Raw genomic sequence first — 24,261 nt, 5'->3', positions numbered from 1 at the left:
TTGGGTATTTGTGCCAAATTTCGTCCAGTGAATGAAAATACATCCTGCACATCAGATATTTGCATTATGATTCATAACAGTAGAAAAATGACAGTTATGAAGTAGCAATGAAAATAATGTTATGGTTGGGGGTCAACACAACTGTACTAAGGGGTCGCGGCATAAGGAAGGTTGAGAACCACTGTGCTAGACCTTTGCTTGATTAATCTGTATCCCAGTAGTAGTATCATTGGGAAGTTCCTTAGGGCGCAATGACCTCTCTCCAAGCTTTCCTACACAACTCTTACAACCGAGAGAGTCCAACCCCAAGCCCCAGAGAATTACCCCATGGTTGGAAGGTCTGGCATCCGCCAGCGGTGTGGCCTTTGACCCAGCAGCCTTGGAAGCAGTTGACGTTCCAGCAGCAGCGGGCTCCCTCTTGTGGGTCCTGAGCACTAATGTGGCAGATCTCCAAGACATCGAAATGACGTATAAAATCAACCAGTTGCATCCTGGAAAGTGGGGACAAACAGAAGTAGTTACATAGTGCCACCTATTGTCCTTTTCTCAGTCTGCAGTGTTCCCACAATCAAACATGATTGGGTTGCTGTGAGCTTTTGGGGCTGTATGGCCATGTTCCAGAAGCATTCTCTCTTGACATTTCGCCCATATCTATGGCAAGCATCCTCATTCTCTTTCCCCTGTTATGAAAAAAATCCTGATATGAAACAATCTGCAGATTACTGCAGATTGCTGCAGATGCAGACTGTGGCCAGGAAATCAGAAGACGCTTCCTTCTTGGGAGGAGAGCAATGTCCAATCTCGATAAAATAGTAAAGAGTAGAGACATCACACTGGCAACAAAGATCCGCCTAGTCAAAGCCATGGTATTCCCTGTAGTAACCTACAGATGTGAGAGCTGGACCTTAGGGAAGGCTGAGCGAAGGAAAAGAGATGCTTTTGAGCTGTGGTGCTGGAGGAAAGTGCTGAGAGTGCCTTGGACTGCGAGAAGATCCAACCAGTCCATCCTCCAGGAAATAAAGCCCGACTGCTCACTGGAGGGAAAGATACTAGAGACAAAGTTGAAGTACTTTGGCCACATCATGAGGAGACAGCAAAGCCTAGAGAAGACAATTATGCTGGGGAAAGTGGAAGGCAAAAGGAAGAGGGGCCGACCAAGGACAAGATGGACGGATGGCATCCTTGAAGTGACTGGACTGTCCTTGAAGGAGCTGGGGGTGGTGACGGCCGACAGGGAGCTCTGGCGTGGGCTGGTCCATGAGGTCACGAAGAGTTGGAGACGACTGAACGAATGAACAACAACATGAAACAATCACGGCCAGCTAACACCTCCCAACAAAGGATTCCCCCATGCAGGATGCAGTCAGGCTTTGAAGCTGCAAGGCCATTGAAGCTGCTAATCAAGGTGGTCAATTGCAACATTCACACTTGCTTCCAACAGAAAAGACTTCTTTCTGCCGCCCTGGACATTCCACAGATATAGAAACCTCACTTGCCTAGTTTCCAACAAACCTCACAATAATAATAATAATAATAATAATAATAATAATAATAATAATCTTTATTTATACCTCGCCACCATCTCTCCAATGGAGACTCGGAGAAGCTTACATGGGGCCAAACCCGGACAACATATTACAACAAGTTAAAGCCAAAGCATAAACAAGAAGCAACATCATCAAAATTACATAAAAGGAAAGAAAAAGAAATTTTAAAAATTATAAACACAGTCATAAACTAACATTCCAATAAGCACCATTACAATAACAATGGGCCAACCACATGTACAGGACAAAACGATTAAAAGACTCTAATGAGATAAAAATAGGAGCAAGTTATTTGCAGGGAACTCATAAAAACACACTTTGGAGGGCATGTATTCCTCTGAGGATGCTTGCCATAGATGCGGGCGAAATGTCAGGAGAGAATGCTTCTGAAACATTGCCACACAGTCTGGAAAACTCTTAGCAACCCGGTGATTCTGGCCATGAAAGCCTTCAACAACACATAAAACATGATTGTGTTTGTGTGCCTTCAAGTCACCTGTCAACTTGTACAGATCTTATGTATTTCACAGACTTTTCTTAAGTGAGGAATATTCAGAAGTGATCTTGCTAGTTCCTTCCTCTGAAAGATAGCTGACAGCACTTGGTATTTGCTGGCAGTCTCACATCAAAATACCAACTAGGGCTGACCTTGCTTAGTTCCCAAGATCAGATGGGATCTTTGGGGTATTTAGGTCCTCATATCTTACTTACCGTAAATACTCAAGTAGAAGCTGAGATTTTCAGCCCCTTTTTAGGCTGAACCTCCCCCCCCCCCTTCGCCTTATACTTGAGTCAAAGTTATTTATAATTTTACTCTATTTATTATTGATATTATTTCATTTATTATTTTACTCTATTTATTGTTATCATTACATTTATTATTTCACTCTATTATTACTGTTCTCCAGCAAAGGATCACCGCCTTGTCGGGGCGCTGGAGCTTGAGCACCTCAATGATGTCATGAGCGAAACCGTGAAGGGCCACCCAAGACGGGACGGTTGTGGCAGAGAGGTCAGACCAAGCGTGATCCCTGGGGAAGGCAATGGCAAACCACTCCAGTATCCTTGCCAAGAAAACTAAATGGACCAGTACAACCAGAGATATGTCGGTATGCCATTGGAAGATGGGACTCCCAGGTCGGAAGATGGCCAAAATGCTACTGGGGAGGAGCAGAGGATAAGTTCAACTAGCCCCAGATGTGATGACGCAGCTAGCTCAAAGCCGAAAGGAAGGCTAGCGGCCGACGGTACTGGAGGCGAACGACGAATCCGATGCTCTAAAGATCAACACACCATAGGAACCTGGAATGTAAGATCTATGAGCCAGGGCAAATTGGATGTTGTTATTGGTGAGATGTCAAGACTAAAGATAGACATTCTGGGGGTCAGCGAACTGAAATGGACTGGAATGGGCCACTTCACATCAGATGACCACCAGATCTACTACTGCGGACAAGAGGAACATCGAAGAAATGGAGTAGCCTTCATAATTAATAAGAAATTCGCTAAAGCGGTGCTTGGATACAACCCAAAAAATGACAGAATGATCTCAATTCGAGTGCAAGGAAAGCCTTTCAACATTACAGTGATCCAAATATACGCCCCAACCACAGCTGCTGAAGAAGCAGAAGTAGATCAGTTCTATGAGGATCTGCAGGAACTACTGGATAATACACCAAAAAGAGACATTATTTTCATTACAGGAGACTGGAATGCCAAGGTGGGAAGTCAAATGACAACAGGGATCACAGGCAAGCATGGTCTGGGAGAACAAAATGAAGCGGGACGCAGGCTGATAGAATTCTGCCAGGAAAACTCGCTGTGTATAACGAATACTCTCTTCCAACAACCTAAAAGACGGCTTTATACATGGACCTCACCAGATGGTCAACACCGAAATCAGATTGACTACATCCTTTGCAGCCAAAGGTGGCGGACATCCATCCAGTCGGTGAAAACAAGACCTGGGGCTGACTGTAGCTCAGATCACGAACTTCTTATTGCCCAATTTAGAATAAAACTAAAGACATCAGGGAAAATACACAGACCAGTTAGATATGATCTCACTAACATTCCTAGCGAATATACAGTGGAAGTGAAGAACAGATTTGAAGGACTAGATTTAGTAAACAGAGTCCCAGAAGAACTATGGACAGAAGTCCGCGACATTGTTCAGGAGGCGGCAACAAAGTACGTTCCAAAGAAAAAGAAAACCAAGAAGGCAAAATGGTTGTCTGCTGAGACACTGGAAGTAGCCCAAGAAAGGAGGAAAGCAAAAGGAAACAGGGATAAGGGGAGATATGCCCAGTTAAATGCGCAATTCCAGAGGTTAGCCAGAAGAGATAAGGAACTATTTTTAAATAAGCAATGCATGGAAGTGGAAGAAGACAACAGAATAGGAAGGACAAGAGACCTCTTCCAGAAAATTAGAAACATTGGAGGTAAATTTCAGGCAAAAATTGGTATGATAAGAAACAAAGATGGCAGGGACCTAACAGAAGCTGAAGAGATCAAGAGAAGGTGGCGAGACTATACAGAAGATCTGTATAGGAAGGATAATAATATTGAGGATAGTTATGATGGTGTGGTGAATGAATTAGAACCAGACATCCTGAGGAGTGAGGTTGAATGGGCCTTAAGAAGCATTGCTAACAACAAGGCAGCAGGAGACGACGGGATCCCAGCTGAACTGTTTAAAATCTTAAAAGATGATGCTGTCAAGGTGATGCATGCCATTTGCCAGCAAATATGGAAAACACAAGAATGGCCATCAGACTGGAAAAAATCAACTTACATCCCCATACCAAAAAAGGGAAATGCGAAAGACTGCTCAAACTTCTGTACAGTGGCCCTTATTTCTCATGCCAGTAAGGTAATGCTCAAGATCCTGCAAGGAAGACTCCAGCAATACATGGAGCGAGAGTTGCCAGATGTTCAAGCTGGGTTTAGAAAAGGCAGAGGAACGAGAGACCAGATTGCCAATATCCGCTGGATAATGGAGAAAGGCAGGGAGTTTCAGAAAAACATCTACTTCTGCTTCATTGACTATTCTAAAGCCTTTGACTGTGTGGATCATAATAAATTGTGGCAAGTTCTTGGTGGGATGGGCATACCAAGCCACCTTGTCTCTCTCCTGAGGAATCTGTACAAGGACCAAGTAGCAACAGTCAGAACTGACCACGGAACAACAGACTGGTTCAAGATTGGGAAAGGCGTACGGCAAGGCTGCATACTCTCACCCAACCTTTTTAACTTGTATGCAGAACACATCATGCGATGTGCGGGGCTTGATGAATGCAAAGCTGGGGTGAAAATTGCTGGAAGAAACATTAACAACCTCAGATATGCAGATGACACCACTCTGATGGCCGAAAGCGAGGAGGAGCTGAGGAGCCTTCTAATCAAGGTGAAAGAAGAAAGCGCAAAAGCCGGGTTGCAGCTAAACATCAAAAAAACCAAGATTATGGCAACAAGAATGATTGACAACTGGAAAATAGAGGGAGAAACCGTGGAGGCCGTGACAGACTTTGTATTTCTAGGTGCAAAGATTACTGCAGATGCAGACTGTAGCCAGGAAATCGGAAGACGCTTACTTCTTGGGAGGAGAGCAATGTCCAGTCTCGATAAAATAGTGAAGAGTAGAGACATCAGACTGGCAACAAAGATCCATTGCCTAGTCAAAGCCATGGTATTCCCTGTAGTAACCTACGGATGTGAGAACTGGACCTTAGGGAAGGCTGAGCGAAGGAAGATCGATGCTTTTGAGCTGTGGTGTTGGAGGAAAGTGCTAAGAGTGCCTTGGACTGCGAGAAGATCCAACCAGTCCATCCTCCAGGAAATAAAGCCCGACTGCTCACTGGAGGGAAAGATACTAGAGACAAAGTTGAAGTACTTTGGCCACATCATGAGGAGACAGGAGAGTCTAGAGAAGACAATTATGCTGGGGAAAGTGGAAGGCAAAAGGAAGAGGGGCCGACCAAGGGCAAGATGGATGGATGGCATCCTTGAAGTGACTGGACTGACCTTGAGGGAGCTGGGGGTGGTAACGGCCGACAGGGAGCTCTGCCGTGGGCTGGTCCATGAGGTCACGAAGAGTCGGAGACGACTGAACGAATGAACAACAACATTACTGTTATTATTACATGTATTATTTTACTCTCCTATTACTGGAAGTATATGTAAGCGCATTTATATCGAAGAAAGTTAGAATCATAGTTTAATCAGAGTTGGACAGTCTTATCTTAAATTACAGTTTTATGTAAATATTCAAAAGCATTTAATCAACTGATTCCTCATGTTCTGTCGCGCGCTGGGCCTGTAAAGAATTGTCTTTAGAATAGGATGTGCAACCTTTGCCCACCGGGAAGCCAAGGGGCCCAAGGAGAAGTTCTCAGAGGTTTTCCACCACAAATGACCTTTAGATGGCTTGTGAAGTATAACAAAGTCTTTTATTAATGAACAATCAAACAGAAACTTCTCTTGTCTTCAATAAAGCTAAACAAATGCTTCCAAGCTTTATGCAACTGGTGACTTTATAATTTTGCCCATGTAGGACAGGCAACTGTCTTCAATGACTTCTTCTTTACTTTAAATGGAAAATCCCCTTTTTAACTTCTCTCAGGCTGACTGTAATCTAACCCTTACTGATGTGGGCTCCACTACCGGGTCGAACTGCTTCTTGAATGCCGAGTGGACCTACCAGTAAAGGCTTAGATGTTCTCCAGCTGGAGTTCTTTGGTCTTTAGGGCTGTTTCCCTGGAAATCTTTGGAGACTCTTAAGACTGTTCTCCCCTGGAAGGTCTTGGATGCTCTTAAGACTGTTTCCCCCCGGAAAGTCTTAAGGGTTGAAGCTTTTATACAGGGGAAGCTTGCACATGTCCTGTACATTAGCTTTCCTTGCTGAGACTAACTAAAAATGGCTCCCTTCCCTTCCCAATTGCCCTGAGCAAGGGACGGGACCAAAACTTAACGATGACGGACAGGTGACTTGCCCTACGACTGCAACCAAAGGAAGCCACCTATCTGCAGAGTCCCTGAAACCTGGGACTGCAAGCAAACATATAATACAAAGCAAATAAAGTTGGAGCTCCTGGTACAGCCGTACCAGAACACCTCAAGTAATGTAATTTTTTGGTATCTATCTTTATTTTGAAATTTATCAGTAGCTGCTGCATTTCCCACCCTCGGCTTATTTTCAATATGTTTTCTCAGTTTTTTGTGATAAAATTGGGTGCCTTGGCTTATATTCAGGTTGGTTTATACTCGAGTATATACCGTAGGCTGTGTCTGAAAATTAGGTTCAAAGTTTGGGAAAGCTACTGGCAGGAATGGAGAGTTGAAGTCAACAAATTAACTTTTCCAAGTTGTATGCACAAGGGTATGCACAAGATAGTTGTAATCATTGGAGGGAAAGACACTTCCGTGCAGCGAAATTTTCTTTTAGTGCTGAGTCCAGTTTCCTTACCAAAATTCTCCATCTTTCCGATCACGCACGTGAAGCTTCTTCCGGAGTTCGGGGTCCAAAGAGGACCACAGTGGGGATCTGAAGCCAGGAAAAAACCAAGACGCGGACATGAGTTGCCATGCAATGAGAGCCTACATAGGCAAGGCTGGCACAATGAAGACATTATGAGACACTTAAGCGCTGAATGGTAGGTAAGTGGAGAGATTAAAATCTCATTTTTCAACCATGGAGATTTTCAAAACTATTTAATAAGTATACTTTTTCAGGTGCTCTTCAAAATGCCGGTGGTGCAGTGGGTTAAAGCACTGAGCTGCTGAACTTCCTGATTGAAAGGTTGCAGTTTTGAATCCAGGGAGCAGGGTGAGCTCCCGCTGTTAGCCCCAGTTCCTGCCAACCTAGCAGCTCAAAAACATGCAAATATGACTAGATCAATAGGTACCGCTCTGGTGGGAAGGTAACGGCACTCCATACAGTCATGCCAGCCACATGACCTTGGAGGTGTCTTCTCATACTGAGGCTTACCTCACACACAGGCTTCTCTCAGAGACTAAGGCCTACCTCACACTCTGAGGCCTTCTCACAGACTGAGACCTTTCTCCCACTGAGGCTTTACACACGACAGCCTTCTCATACTGAGGCTTACCTTACACACAGGCTTCTCTCAGACACTAAGGCCTACCTCACACTCTGAGGCCTTCTCACAGACTGAGACCTTTCTCCCACTGAGGCTTTACACACGACAGCCTTCTCATACTGAGGCTTACCTTACACACAGGCTTCTCTCAGACACTAAGGCCTACCTCACACTCTGAGGCCTTCTCACAGACTGAGACCTTTCTTCCAATGAGGCTTTACACACAACAGCCTTTTCATACTGAGGCTTACCTCACACATAGGCTTCTCTCAGAGACTAAGGCCTACCTCACACTCTGAGGCCTTCTCACAGACTGAGACCTTTCTCCCAATGAGGCTTTACACACGACAGCCTTCTCATACTGAGGCTTACCTCACACACAGGCTTCTCTCACAGACTAAGGCCTACCTCACACTGTGAGGCCTTCTCAAAGACTGAGACCTTTCTCCCACTGCGGCTTTACACATGACAGACCTCTCATGCCGAAGCTTAGCTCACACACAGGCTTCTCTCACAGACTCAGGACTACCCCACACTCTGAGGCCATCTCACAGACTGAGACCTTCCTCCCACTGAGGCTTTACACATGACAGCCTTCTTATACTGAGGCTTACCTCGCACACAGGCTTCTCTCACAGACTAAGGCCTACCTCACACTCTGAGGCCTTCTCACAGACTGAGACCTTTCTCCCAATGAGGCTTTACACACGACAGCCTTCTCATACTGAGGTTTACCTCACATATAGGTTTCTCTCACAGACTAAGGCCTACCTCACACTGTGAAGCCTTCTCACAAACTGAGACCTTTCTCCCACTGAGGCAAACTAACACAGATGCCTTACCGTGTTTGACTCACATTTTTGTAATTAAACATAGCCTAGTTAATTTTTAACATTTCTGACAGGTACCAGGTTGGGGAAAATTCCCATTCTCCCCAACGTGTGACACATACGAGAGACACTCACTTGTCACTCCAGCGGCCGGTCCATTCCTGGTAGCCCCAGGGGTTTCGCAGCCTCAGAAGCCTCACCACCTTCTCCCCGAAATCCATCTGAGAAGGAAGATAAAATGATTATCTGTGCATGAAGGAGTGCTGCTTCATTTCACAGCAGAAGGCCCATACATGCGTTGAAGTGATCAGCTTCTCTGGCCCTGGAATTCAACAAAGGGAGCATGCTTGCTCCATCAATGTTTAACATTTGCATAAATCAGTGGTTCTCAATCTGTGGGTCCCCAGGTTTTTTGGCCTACAATTCCAGAAATCACAGCCAGTTTACCAGCTGTTAAGCCAAAATATCTGGAGACTCACAGAACCACAGACATAAATGATCAGTCACTGCCAGAAAGGACAATGAGTTTTATCAATGCTGACGATCGTGCTTTCTGAAGCTTTAGGTGCTCTTACTGCCTATTACAAGGAAAACCAGATGATTCCCAATTCATCTAAAACAAAGACGTATGCTTTTCAACTTCAGAACAGACAAGCATCTTTTGCTCTGAGGATGACCTGGGAAGGAATCCCCCTGGAGCATTGCAACACATCAAATTACCTGGGAGTCACTCTGGACCATTCTCTGACCTACAAGAAGCACTGCTTGAATATCAAGCAAAAAGTGGGCGCTAGAAACAACATCATACAAAAATTGACTGACACAACCTGGGGATCACAACCAGACACAGTGAAGACATCTGCCCTTGTGCTTTTCTACTCTGCTGCTGAGGATACATGCCCAGTGTGGAATACATCTCACTATGTTAAAGCAGTGGATGTGGCTCTTGATGAGACATGCCGCATTATCACAGGATGTCTACGCCCTACACCACTGGAGAAATTATACGGTTTAGCAGGTATTGCACCACCTGACATCTGTCGAGAGTCCAAACCTCAGCAAGCGAGAGTCCAAAAGTGGCAGGCTAAAACCCGGAACCTCAATCAGTGGCTGAGACCGAATGAGAGACTCCTTTCTGGGCACACAGAAGACTGGGCGACTCGAAAGGCATTGAACAGACTGTGCTCTGACGTAGAGGTGGCCCTAGGTAATTTTCAACGGTAAGCAAACAGTACTTTGGCATGCCCCCCCCCCCCAAACCAATCATTGATATATATTTTCTGTTCGTCATGGGAGTTCTGTGAGCCATATTTGGTTCAATTCCATCATTGGTGGAGTTCAGAATGCTCTTTGATTGTAGGTGAACTATACATCCCAGTAACTACAACTTGCATATGTCAAGGTCTGTTTTCCCCCAAGAGCACCTCAAGAGTGCCCCTGGGCAAAATCAACTATACTGCAAATGCTTACTTTGCGTAATGGGTTGCCGAGGCTTCCCCCAGACTGCTAGGGCTGTTGTGAGCCGAGGGGGTGCTCCTCAAGTGGCAATCGAGGGGCATTTACAGAGGCGCCTCTGCGCCCCTGGCAAAAAAAAAAGTGTACTGCGACCGCTTACTTTGAGTAATGGACACGCTGCCCCTGCTCTGGCGCCACAAGATGCAGAGCCAACTTTAAGAAATGGGGCCACGAAGTGGAATCCACGACATGCGAGTGTGGAGAAGAGCAAACCACAGACCACTTATTACAATGCAGTTTGATCCCTGCCCCATACACAATGGATGACCTTCTTATAGCAACACCAGAGGCACTCCACGTGGCCAGCTACTGGTCAAAGGACATTTAATATAATGCCAAGTTTTTAAACTTTGTGTCTTTTTAATAAACTACAACTGTACCCTTGGTTTGCTTCTGATATGATAAATAAAATAACTTTGGGTTGTTGTAGGTTTTTCGGGCTGTATGGCTATATTCTAGAAGCATTCTCTCCTGACATTTCACCTGCATTTATGGCAGGCATACTCAGAGGCTGGGGGTGGTGACGGCCGACAGGGAGCTCTGGCGTGGGCTGGTCCATGAGGTCACGAAGAGTCGGAGATGACTGAACGAGTGAACAACAAAACTCAGAGGTTGTGAGGTCTATTGGAAATTAGGAAAATTGGGTTTATATACTTATGGAAAGTCCAGTTTCCAAAAGTTTCCAACAGACTTCACAACCTCTGAGGAAGCCTGCCGTAGATGCAGGTGAAACGTCAGGAGAGAATGCTTCTAGAACATGGCCATACAGCCCGAAAAACCTACAACAACCCAGTGATTCCGGCCATGAAAGCCTTCGACAATACAAAATAACTTTGTGTTTTTTCCTGCTTTCTGAGGTCCCTTTTACACAGTCATATAACCCAGAATATCAAGGCAGAAAATCCCACAATATCTTCTTTGAACTAGGTTATCTGAGTCCACACTGCCATATATTCCAGTTCGAAGCAGAACTTGTGGGATTTTATTCAACTGTGTGGAAGAGGACATAGATTGGGTCCTCAAAGGGAGGAATAGGCTGATATACCTTGTGAATTCCGGTGATGGAGTAGGCATGTCCCTTCACCAGCCCTTCTGGGGTTGGTTTTTCCATGTCTTCAGACCGCTGAACCTGAAAATAGAGAGAATAGGCAGCACGGTTAGGCTGTAGTTGTTCAAAGTACAGAGAGTCAAAGTAACTATCAAAGGCAATGTATATTCCCTTGATTAACCAGTTTGTTCTATGACAGTGTTTCTCAACCTTCCTATTGCCACGACCCCTGAATACATTTCATCATATTGTGCTGACCCCCAACCATAAAATTATTTTCATTGCTACTTCATAACTGTCATTTAGCTACTGTTATGAATCATCATATAAATATCTGATATGCAGGATGTGTTTTCATTCACTGGAACAAATTTGGCACAAACACCCTGATACGCCCAAATTTGAATACTGGTGGAGTTGGGTATATTGATTTTGTCATTTGGGAGTTGTAGTTCCTGGGATTTATAGTTCACCTACAATAAAAGAGCATTCTGAACTCAACCCACAATGGAATTGAACCAAACTTAGCACTCAGAACTCCCATGACCAAAATACAGGAAGGGTTTGGTGGGCATTGACCTTGAGTTTTGGAGTTGTACTTCACCTACATCCAGAGAGCACTGTGAACTCAAACAAGGATGGATCTGGAGCAAACTTGGCACAACCACTCAATATGCCCAAATGTGAACACTGGTGGAGTTTGGGGAAAATAGACCTTAACATTTGGAAGTTGTAGTTGTTGGGATTTATAATTCACCTACAATCAAAGAGCATTCTGAACTCCACTAACAGTGGAATTGAACCGAACCTGGCACACAGGACTCCCATGATCAACAGAAAATACTGGAAGGGTTTGGTGGGCATTGACTTTGAGTTTTGGAGTTGTAGTTCACCTACATCCAGTGAGCACTGTGGACTCAAACAATGATGGATCTGGACTAAACTTGGGATAAATAAATATTCCCAAATGTTAACACTGGTGGAGTTTGGGGAAAATAGACCTTGACATTTGGAAGTTGTAGTTGCTGGGATTTATAGTTCACCTACAAAGAGCATTCTGAACTCCACCAATGATAGAATTGGGCCAAACTTCCCACACAGAAGCCCCATAACCAACGGAAAATACTAGAAGGGTTTGGTGGGCATTGACCTTGAGTTTTGGAGTTGTCGTTCACCTACATCCAGTGATCACTGTGGACTCAAACAATGATGGACCTGGACTAAACTTGGCACAAATACTCAATATTCCAAAATGTTAACACTGGTGGAGTTTGGGGAAAATAGACCTTGACATGCTGATGGTCTTTGGCCACCCCTTTGCAACCCCTCCAGGGGTCCTGACCCCCAGTTTGAGAAACGCTGCTCTATGGTAACAAATACTCTAAATCAAGAGAAAGTGAAATGAAATAGCACCTTTAAGACCAACTGATATTTATTTCCACATGCACTTTCATGGATCTAAACCAGGTATGGGCAAACTTGGGCCCTCCAGGTGTTTTGGACTTCAACTCCCACAATTCCTAACAGCCTACCGGCTGTTAGGAATTGTGGGAGTTGAAGTCCAAAACACTTGGAGGGCCCAAGTTGGCCCATGCCTGATCCAAACCCACTTCTTTGGACACAGTACAGAGTGGTTTGCCTGCACTCACCTGAATGTGTGCGCCCATCAAAGAGTTCCTGCTCAGGGCTGCTTGAACGGTCTTGAAGAGCTTGGTGTTCGGTACTTTCAGGGACAGGGTCTCCCCAATTCCACCAGTGAAGTCCACAAAGGCCTCATTCATGTATCCACCATTCATAGCTTCATAGGAGCCATTAAGCCTTTTTTGCAGGAGGGAGAAAGGAAGAACAAAGGAGGGGCAATGGAATAACAGATGGTAGCATAAAATATGGGTTGGTATAGTTTCCCTCTCCTGGAATGGGACCTATGTACGAGGGTTGAATGAAAAGTAATGCCTCCACCTTCCTAACTCCTCAACAGATGGCAGTACTGGTATGTGGCAGGTACTGGCTTGTTCAGTAGACTCTCCTCCACAGTTCAATTTTGGCGGGAAGCCTTAGCATTGAATTGTTGTGTTGTTAAAGTGTGAAGTATGGAACTCTGCGCAGACGGTCGGTCAATGCGACTTAAGCAACGTGCAGTCACTGAATTCTTGACAACAGAAGGTGTCACCCCAAAGGAGATTCATCAGAGAATGCAAGCTGTTTGTGGTGATTGTGTTGATGTGAGTACTGTGTGTTGTTGGGTAAGTAAGTTTAAAGATGTTGAGGTGAGAACATCTGACTTGCGTGACAAACAAAGAGTTGGACGTCCTGTGTCAGCAACCACCGAGTTTCACAAGCAAAAGGTTGACAGATTGATTCAGGACGATCGTCATATCACAAGAGAAATTTCAAGCATAATCGGCATTTCACAAGAACATGAGGGTCACATTACTGCTTTGCTTGGCTATCAGAAGATCTGTGCACGATGGGTTGCGGAAACAGAATGTCGACTGCTTCCATGATGGCGTCAGAAAACTTGTTCATCGTTGGTAGAAATGTATCCAATTGTCTGGTGATTATGTGGAAAGTGAATAGTGGTAAGATAAAGAGCACATTCTAAGGATTATTTCTGTGTTTGATTTATTAAAATATTCCCATCCAAACCAAGTAACAAAGGTGGAGGCATTACTTTTCATTCAACCCTCGTATCAAATAGAACCTGCTTTCAACCTAGTAGCGATTAGGAAGATTCCTTGGTTGAACCATAACTGGTCTTTTAAAATTAATGTTTAATTGGTCAAATGTGGAATAGTTACTCAGATTTAGACCAAAAATGGAACTTTTCTAAAACGTCTTCCTATATAGCAGAAAAGACACATATACTATGATGATTTCTCTGTTTCACACTCCACCCAAGACCTTTTGCTACCTGAGATGGAGCAGGAAACGGCACTTTACCCCACTATGTCAAGAGGCATCATTCCTAAAGTTAGGTGCATTATTTTGATATGTAAGGCAGCCATAGAAAACTCACTGGGTGACCCCTGGGAAAATCACATACTCTCAGCTCCCTCTCCTTGTACTCTCTCTGCTGCTGAATTGTGAAATTAATCTCAACAAGAACAACTCAGAAAACAGGGGAATCCCAGAAAGAAACAATTAGGACCAGCTAACACCTCCCAACAAAGGATTCCTCTAGGTAGCAATCAGCCAGGCTTTGAAGCTACAAGGCCATTTAATGCTAATCAAGGTGGCCAATTACAATATTCAATCTTTCATCCAACAGACAAGAGTTCTTTCTTCCATCCTGGATATTCTACAGATATATAACCTCAATTGCCTAATTTCTAACAGATCCCTCAACCTCTGAGGATGCCTGCCATAGATGTGGGCCAAACCTCAGGAGAGAATGCTTCTGGAACATGGCCATACAGCCTGGAAAACTCACAGCAACCCAGACTTGAAGGCACTTAGAGACTAGAACATAGGTAGCAAATCCAATATACATCCATCTGCATCTTTGGCATTAAGATACAACAAACTTCTGCTTTTTATGACACCCAAAATCTGTACCTGATGATGCTATTGTCTCTCTCTCTCTCTCTTTGGGTGAATCTACACTATAGAATACACTTTGAAGCCACTTTAACTACAATGGCTTAATGCTGTGGAATTATGGGAGCTATAGTTTGGTAAATCGCCAGCACTATTTACCAGAGAAGGCTAAAGACGTTATAAACCTATAATGCTTTAGTCAGGGAAATAGGAAGCAAGGGATTTGGGCATGAAGGCATGATATCCCACTTACTTGGCATAGGCTTTTTCCAACAATGGCATCCAGAACTCATCATATTCAGGGGAGCGCACAAAAAGCAGCTTGTCATTCATGGTGGGCAGGAGGTCATCCACCACCACATCCACCCATCGCCCATACTGCCAGAACTGGGGGGATTCAGAAATGATTGAAAGTCAGTATCAGAAAGTGTGTATATGTGTGTGCCATATTCACTGAACAGATAAATAGCATGGCCCGACTTACCGGGCCAAAGAAGTTGCGGTGCAGGGTGTCCCCCACCGCCATTCTTGCCTAGGGGGGGCTTCTTCCTCCCAGAAGCCCCCTCTGATGGCGGGAAGGATTCCCGCTGGCGGGTCAAGGGGGCCAATGGCCTATTGACCATGCCCACCACAGGTGAGGCCTGAGCTGCCCGGGCTCCCCAGCAGGCACTTGGCCTGCAGAAAGGTCGGCGGGCGGCAGGAGGAGGGAGTTCCGCCCGCACTACATGCAGCTCCTCAAGCGTTCAAGAACAGACGTGGAGGCAGAACAGGACTTTGAGGTGGCCAGTGTCGCATTTGGGCTTCCTTTGTTGGGAGCAGGCTCCAGGGTTGGCGGCAAGGGGGGTGCGGTTCCCACCCCCCCTTTTGTGGTGTGGGGCATGGGCCCTGGATCTGGTTTGGTATCCCCCCCTAGCGGTTAGGGGTGGACGCCCGTTGGTCCCAGGGGTGCCGGGTTGCGTTTGCCCGGTATTGTGCCGGCGGCACTCCGGTGTGTGCGGGATCGGCCAGTATTGGCCTGTCTGATCATGATCCAGGACCCATGCTTGGCTGCCAACCCTTGTTCCTGTTTGCAATAAATGAGTTGTGGCCATTGTTCATCCCACATTGTGTGTGAGTGTACTTCTTGGGCTGGCTGTGGGAGGTGTATCGCACTTGCACACGCAACTGTTGTGCTCCAAGGCTGGGATTCACCTCTGTACCTGATACACAAACAGTACAAGGCAAAATAGCAAAGCAGTTTGTTGAAGCATATATATAAAAAGCAAAATAGTGTAAACATCAGTGTGCAAAAACAGGAATAATCCTCAGAGTTCGGAGTACATGAAATGCATCAAAAACCATGAATGAATGCCTATGCACAGTGCACATATCTTATTTGTAATGCAAAAAAACCCACATAAAACAATACAATAATTAAAATGAAGAACAATTTTAATAAATATAAACTAATTAGTATTTCAATGGGAAGTGTGGGCCTGCTTTTGGCTGATGAGATAGGATTGTTGTTATTGTGTGCTTTCAAGTCATTTCCGACTTAGGTTGACCCTGAGCGAGGGCTGGGTAAATGACCTTGGAAGGCCGTATCCGGCTCCCGGGCCATAGTTTGAGGATCCCTGCCCTACAGGATCACACCACAAGCTCTTCAGAGAACGTTGTATATAACGTTGGATGCTACTAATAGTCCTTCAAAATACTTATAAGTGACTTTTCAAATCATCAGACAGTTTGGGCTATTGTGTTTATCTACATGAATATGGATATCTATCCATGATAAAGATAAGTTGTGCCTCTATATTGTGTATATAAGTAATAAACCTGTTGAACTATAACATATTTGAAGTTTCAACAACAATAACATAATACTTTGTGTATCTGAGTAATACATATCTGTGTTCTATATAGGACCCTATACCCCCACCCACTATGCAAGCTCATCTCACTTGGAAATGGAAGATGCCAGCATATTCAGTGCCTTCAAAATGTTGATCTTGTGGAACTACCCGGTACAGGAGTTCTGGGTACAAGGTAAGAGAGGCAGCCGCTGCCAAGAACCAGCAGTCACCTTTAAGAAAGAAAAAAAAGCAGAAAATGTCATCAAAATACAGGCTAGTGCTATCAGTGAAGCAAGAGAATGACAGCAAATGAACTGTTACCCAGTTGCCCTTGGCAGACATCTGTCCGATTCATTCCTTTGCAAATGAAATGTGGAGTTCCATAATTGCAGATGTCCTGTAAAAAAAATTGCACAAAGAACAATTATTTTATTTTGAGATGGTGGGGCAGCAGGTTAAACCACTGAGCTGCTGAACTTGCTGGCCAAAAGGTCGGCAGTTCGAATCCAGGGAGAGGGGTGAGCTCCCACTGCTAGGCCCAGCTTCTGCCTAGTTTGAAAACTTGCAAATATGAGTAGATAAATAGGTACCACTTCTGCAGGAAGGTAATGGCACTCCATGCAGTCGTGCCAGCCATGTGACCTTGGAGGCATCTGCTGACAACGCCACTCTTCAGCTTAGAAATGGAGATGAGCACCAACCCCCAGACTTAATGTCAGGAGAAACCTTTACCTTTAGTCCCATAAAGGAGCTTTTCCAGACTTTGGTGCAAAGGAGTGCCTTTCTCTACTTTTTTTTTTGCTACAATATCTTATCTTCTCACCATGTTTGTCCTCAGCTAGAAATTCTAGATGATGTGGTTTACAGCCACCCTTTGTCCTACATTTCCTTGTTGATCTCCATTGTATCCTGCTGGTAATAGTTCTTAACTGAATATGTACTTCTTACAACGGCCACCTGGTGAGTTTAGAGACATATTCCCCACATTTAATCTCTCAAGACCTACCCACCACAAAAAGATGGCTCAAGATGTTTGGTGACCTGAGGCAGAATAGCAAATATTGCACTCCTACCCACCTCTCAAACTTGAAATGCCCTTAAGTAAAGGTAAAGGTTTCCCCTGACATTGAGTCTAGTTGTGTCTGACTCTGAGCATTGTACTCATCTCAATTTATGATCCAAAGAGCCGGCGTTGTCAGTAGACTCCTCCAAGGTCATGTGGCCAGCATGTTACCTTCTCGCTGGAGCAGTACCAATTGAATAACTCATGTGGAGCGGTTACCTTCTCGCTGGAGCAGTACCAATTTAATTTAATAACTCATATTTGCATGTTTTAGAACTGCTAGGTTGGCAGAAGCTGGGGCTAAGAGCAGCAGCTTACCCTTCTCCCTGGATTCAAACTGCCAACCTTTCAGGCAGCAAGTTCAGCAGTTCAGCAGTTTCACCTGCTGCACCACTGCATAAATTAACCCCATGGGGAGAAAGGTGGGATATAAATAAAGATTAATAATAATAATAATAATAACAACAACCCCTACTCCAATCCCTGGCAGTACAGTTGTGAATATCGCAAGTTGCTATCTTTTTTTTTTTTTTTTGCAACATTGCAAATCTTCTACTTGAAGTGAGGGGATTAAATGTATCTAGCACTATATGGGGGCCTCATGTCCATTTTCTTTAGTCTATCCAGAGAAGCCCCCAGTGGCACAATGAGTTAAATCCTTGTGCCGGCAGGACTGGAGACCGATAGGTCACAGGTTTGAATCTGGGAAGAGCACAGATGAGCTCCCTCTGTCAGTTGTACTACTCAACCCTGAAGGAGTGATGACATTATTATGTCCCATTAAAGTGACAATGCGCCTCTGGACTTTTATTGGCACACCATTCTGGTCTAGACGCCCATTGACAAATTCCATACCCCTGTCACTTATGGTTCACACCATTTTGGCCAAGTATACAGGACATCATGACCTAGGACTAAAGACAGGCCATACTCCCCAGATACATACACTGTTCCTACCCCACTGACCATGTATGGACATTACCCTTGAAGACAGGAAGGATGACATCGCCTGTAGCTGACCTCACCTGTAGATTACCTCACCCTCAAGAGTCTAACCAATCGCTTGACAGTTATGTAATCCCCCACTGTTGCTATGCAGACTTTGCTGAAGAGCACCAAAACCTATATAAGCTGTGCTTAGACAACAATAAAGGGTCATCATCTTTCACCTCTACACCCTGCCTCCCGCCTGGTCATTATCTCGTTTCAACACAACCCCAGCTGTTTCCTTGTACTTCCAATCTTGGTTTAGATGACTTCTGGGCACAAAGTCACGGTGACATTTGTACCAGTTCTACTACCCAACCCTAGTAACTTCCAATGTCAGTTTATATGATTGATGGGCACAAAGTCACGGTGACTAGTTGAACTGGCCTACAAGTTGTCTTCTTGTTTGCATCGTTGTCACTGCAATATATGGACCCCCCCAGTGGCGCAGTGGGTTAAAGCCCTGTGCTGGCAGGACTGAAGACCGACAGGTCGCAGGTTCAAATTCGGGGAGAGGCGGTTGAGCTCCCTCTATCGGCTCCAGCTCCTCATGTGGGGACATGAGAGAAGCCTGCCCCAAGGATGGAAAACCATCAAAACATCAGGACATCCCCTGGGCAACGTCCTTGCAGATGGTCAATTCTCTCACACCAGAAGTGACTTGCAGTTTCTCAAGTCACTCCTGACACGAAAATAAAAATAAATAAATCTATCCAGACTCTAGACTGCCCTTTTTCTGGCCAAAAATGAGGAACCCTTCATCTTCTATTTAATGCTATTTTCCCCCTCAAAATTAGAAGTTGTGATGTTTTTCTTTGGATACTTTGTTATTCAGAAGAGTGTCCCTCAGACTTGCTGCTGTTGCCATTGCCTATCCCATTGGTACCAGAGCAATTCTGCACAAACTGATATTATTATAGTGTTTACTTTTCTTGGGAAGAGCTCTTGATAAGGAGTAAGGCATAAGCAATGCACACAGAAGACTGGGCAACTTGGAAGGCACTGAACAGACTGCGCTGTGGCACCACGAGATACAGAGCCAACGTAAGAAATGGGGCTACAAAGTGGAGTCCACGACATGCGAGTGTGGAGAAGAGCAAACCACAGACCACCTATTACGATGCAGTCTGACCCCCGCCACATGCACAACTGAGGACTTTCTTATGGCAACACCAGAGGCACTCCACATGGCCAGCTTCTGGTCAAAGGACATTTAGTATAATGCCAAGTTTTTCAACTTTATTTATTGTTTTAATTGTTTTTATATTGCTTGGATTATATGTAGTGGCATCAAATTGCTGCCAAATGTAAGCTGTCCTAAGTCCCGCTTCCGGGGTTGAGAAGGATGGGGTAGAAACAGAGGCGGCCCTAGGGAATTTTCAACGGTAAGCAAAAACAGTATTTTGGTGCCCTCCCCCCAGCCAATCATTGATATATATTTTCTGTTCATCATGGGAGTTCTGTGTGCCCTATTTGGTTCGATTCCATCATTGGTGGAGTTCAGAATGCTCTTTGATTTTAGGTGGACTATACATCCCAGTAACTACAATTTGCATATGTCAAGGTCTATTTTCCTCCAAGAGCGCCTCAAGAGCGCCCCTGGGCAAAATCAACTATACTGCGAATGCTTACTTTGCGTAATGGCTGAGCCACCCCTGGGTAGAAATACTGGAAGTAATAAATAAACAAACTTTGGTTGTGTTCTTAAACATATTACAACTGTACCCTTGGTTCACTTCTGATACGATAGATAAATAAATAAATAAATAAGCAACACATATATATTTCTTATTTCTAACTCATGTTAGGGAGCCAGCTTGGTGATCAGATCATTGGATCTGAGTTTGAATCTCTGCTAAGCCATAAAACCCACTAAGTGACCTTGGGCAAGTCATACATTCTCAGCTCAAAGGACAGCAATGGCGAACCTCTCCTGAATAAATCTTTCCAAGAAAACCCTGTGATAGGTTGATCATAAGTCAGAAGCGACTTGGAGACACACAACTACAACTCACCTTTGGCCTCTTCCACACCACCCCCTGGATATTCACAGAGCCAGGTCCTAGCTCTTTGTACCCAAGCGACTCTGCACAGGGTTGGAACTCGGGGTCGAGGAAGAGGCATTGCTGTTGGAGGCATTGTCGCTTCAGTTCTTGATAGTTCTGTTCACGGTAGGGTATAGCTCTGGCCGCTCCTTTAGCATCAGAGTCCTTGGTGAGGCGAACGGTGATACGGGAACTTGACATGGCTAAGTCCAATGGTGGTTAGACTCAGATGGGCGAGGAGGAGAATATGCGAAGGTGATATGGTTCCACTTTGCTCCACCCATGTGTATCAGAACAAACGGGAAGAGTTTCGCTTTTGGACTTGGATACAAGGATGCTGAAGTTAACTCTTTGCTACACAGTTCCATGAAGGAGCCAAGACTCACACAATGGATATAAGCTGGTGTTTCCTAACTAGTGGTCCTCTAAAGCAAAGTTTCTCAACCTGGGGAGGGTCGTGAGGGGGTCACCAAACACCATCAGAAAACATATGATGGTCTTAGGAACCCCTTTGGCAGAGAAGGCTGAAGATCCCTTTTCCTGTCCTTCTCCTTGTTGGAAACAGACAGCAAATCCTTCCACCAAAAGTCCTCTTCCACTGTAATTGGCTGGCCTCTTAGCTAAGGGGAGGGTTGTTTCTGAGACTCCAAGCAAGGAGGGGAGAGCAGGTGTGCTCGGCGCATGGCAACGAGCACATGTGCAGGCGAGGGAGAGCGTGTGAGGTTGGAGCGAGTCTCTTCAAGGCATGGAGGTTCTGTGTGGGAAATTTGGCCCAATTCTATCATTGGTGGGGTTCGGAATGCCCTTTGTAGGTGAACAATAAATCCCAGCAACTACAACTCCCAAATGTCAAGGTCTATTTCCCCCAAACTCCACCAGTGTTCACATGTGGGCATATTGAGTATTCGTGCCAAGTTTGGTCCAGATTCATCATTGTTTGAGTCCACAGTGCTCTCTGGATGTAGTCCTTGTGCCGGCAGGACTGAAGACCAACAGGTTGTAGGTTTCAATCTGGGGAGAGCGTGGATGAGCTCCCTTTGTCAGCTCCAGTTCCCCATGCAGGGACATGAGGGAAGCCTCCCCCAAGGATGGAAAAACATGAAAACACCTGGGCATCCCATGAGCAACGTCCTTGCAGACAGCCAATTCTCTCACACCAGAAGCGACTTGCAGTTTCTCAAGTCACTCCTGACACAAAAATAAAAATAAATAAATCTTTCCAGACTCTAGACTGCCCTTTTTCTTGCCAAAAATGAGGAACCCTTCATCTTCTCTTTAAAACCATTTTTTTCTCTCAAAATTGGAAGTTGTGGGGTTTTTCTTTCTCCAGCACTCAAGGTCAATACCCACCAAACCCTTTCAGTATTTTCCGTTGGTCATGAGAATTCTGTGTGCCAAGTTTGGTTCAAATCTATCGTTGGTGGAGTTCACAATACTCTTTGATTGTGGGTGAACTATAAATCCCAGTAACCAAAACTCCCAAATGTCAAGGCCTATTTTCCCCAAACTCCACCAGTGTTCACATTTGGACATATTGAGTATTTGTGCCAAGTTTGGTCCAGATCCATCATTGTTTGCATCCATAGTGCTCTCTGGATGTAGATGAACTACAACTTCAAAACTCAAGGTCAATGCCCACCAGACCCTTCCAGTATTTTCTGTTGGTCGTGGGAGTTCTGTGTGCCATGTTTGGTTCAATTCTATCGGTTGGTGGAGTTCAGAATGCTCTTTGATTGTAGCTGAACTATAAATCCCAGCTACTACAACTCCCAATTGACAAAATCAATCCCCCACCGTAACCCCACCAGTATTCAAATTTGGGTATTTGTGCCAAATTTGGTCCAGTGAATGAAAATACATCCTGCTTATGAGATATTTACATTACGATTCATAACAGTAGCACAATAACATTTATGAAGTAGCAACAAAAATATTTTTATGGTTGGAGGTCACCACATGAGGAACTCTATTAAGGTGTCATGGCATTAGGAAGGTTGAGAACCACTGCTCTGAAATGAACACAACAGCCCCTGATTTTCATTGAGTCTCCCATCCAAGTACTAACCAGAGCAACAGAGTTTATCTTCCAAAATCAGATGGGATCTTGGGTCTTGATACAGCTTAAGAAGTGAAATTGACACAGATATGCACATAGCTAAAAGCATGCAGAAAAATGTTGGCAAACTTTAATTAATATAAGGGATTAAAACATTAAAATATACCCATTAAATAAAACTGGAGGCAAATAAGATATTGCACACTATTAAGATTCCTTTCCATAAATCTATTGGACTCTCTCTCGCCACGATCTGGCATAAATTCTATGCAACCTGAATTCTGCACATGAAGCATTTCCTACCATAGCAGGAATGTTTTGGACTTCAACTCCCACAATTCCTAACAGCCTCAGGTGCCTTCCTTTTCACCCTCAGTTGCTTAAGCGGCTGAGAGGGGAAAGGAAAGGGCCTGAGGCTATTAGGAATTGTGGGAGTTGAAGTCCAAAACACCTGGAGGGCAAAAGTTGGCCCATGCCTGTACTGTAGAGATGCTCATGAGACCAAACTGGAGGGCTAAAGTTGGCCCATGCTCATGAGGCAAAGCATACCCCTCAATCAGTTGATGACATGAAGGTTGCCCCATGTTATGGGCACCTCCATCAAGCAAGAATACAAATCAAGGTGAATAGTTTATTGGGCAACTTTACTCAGACACAGTTGGATTGCAACACCTATCAGGTTTGGCCAGCACAGCCAATTGAGGAGAATAATCTGATAATCTGTAATCTGATAATATCTGAAACAGATTCATTGTCATAAATGATGTTTTATGCACAAATGTATCATCTAAATAGCACCATCTTAGTCTCTAGAGATACTTTCATACTACCGTCCCATACTTATGTAACCTTTACCTTTACCTATGCTATCCAAAGCTTGTGCAGATAGACAGACAGATAGGAGTTCCCGGTGGCACAGCAGGTTAAACCTCGGAGCTGCTGAACTTGTCAACGAAAAGGTTGGCGGTTCAAATCCAGGGAGCGGGGTGAGCTCCTGCTGTGAGGCCCAGCTTCTGCCAATCTAGCACTTTGAAAACATGCAAGTGTGAGTAGATCAATACGTACCTCTCTGGCAGGAAGGTAATGGTGCTCCATGCAGCCCTGCTGGCCACATGACCTTGGAGGTGTCTACGGACAACGCCGGCTCTTCGGCTTAGAAATGAGCACTACCCCCTAGAGTTGGACATGAGTAGACTTAATGTCAGGGGAAAACTTTCCCAGTGGCGCAGCAGGTTAAACCTCTGAGCTGCTGAACTTGCTGATCAAAAGGTCGGTGGTTCAAATCTAGAGAGTGGGGTGAGCTCCTGCTGTGAAGCCCAGCTTCTGCCAATCTAGCACTTTGAAAACATGCAAGTGTGAGTAGATCAATACGTACCTCTCTGGCAGGAAGGTAATGGTGCTCCATGCAGCCCTGCTGGCCACATGATCTTGGAGGTGTCTACGGACAACGCCGGCTCTTCGGCTTAGAAATGAGCACTACCCCCTAGAGTTGGACATGAGTAGACTTAATGTCAGGGGAAAACTTTCCCAGTGGCGCAGCAGGTTAAACCTCTGAGCTGCTGAACTTGCCAATCAAAAGGTTGGCTGTTCAAATCCAGGGAGCGGGGTGAGCTCCCACTGTGAGACCCAGCTTCTGCCAACCTAGCAGTTTGAAAACATGCAAGCATGAGTAGATCAATACGTACCTTTCTGGCAGGAAGGTA

General features: G+C 44.8%; 1 protein-coding gene across 1 annotated transcript in view; it reads right to left on the bottom strand.

The window, feature by feature from the left end:
* The window catches only part of LOC137094868 (calpain-12-like), a 31,303-nt gene extending 16,202 nt beyond the window's left edge, over positions 1 to 15,101 (bottom strand). The window contains exons 1-7 of the mRNA XM_067460787.1: positions 15,060 to 15,101; positions 14,829 to 14,962; positions 12,688 to 12,856; positions 11,036 to 11,119; positions 8,611 to 8,696; positions 7,012 to 7,089; positions 325 to 491 (exon numbers count right to left, since the gene is read on the bottom strand). Coding sequence (XP_067316888.1) covers positions 325 to 491; positions 7,012 to 7,089; positions 8,611 to 8,696; positions 11,036 to 11,119; positions 12,688 to 12,856; positions 14,829 to 14,962; positions 15,060 to 15,101 — 760 coding nt within the window. The remainder of the gene's footprint in view (positions 1 to 324; positions 492 to 7,011; positions 7,090 to 8,610; positions 8,697 to 11,035; positions 11,120 to 12,687; positions 12,857 to 14,828; positions 14,963 to 15,059) is intronic.
* Between the last annotated feature and the right edge of the window lie 9,160 nt (positions 15,102 to 24,261).

Source organism: Anolis sagrei, chromosome X (assembly GCF_037176765.1).
Source record: "Anolis sagrei isolate rAnoSag1 chromosome X, rAnoSag1.mat, whole genome shotgun sequence".
Lineage (NCBI taxonomy): Eukaryota > Metazoa > Chordata > Lepidosauria > Squamata > Dactyloidae > Anolis > Anolis sagrei.
Note: the sequence above shows the minus strand (reverse complement) of the source record. Positions and strands in the feature narration are given on the sequence as shown.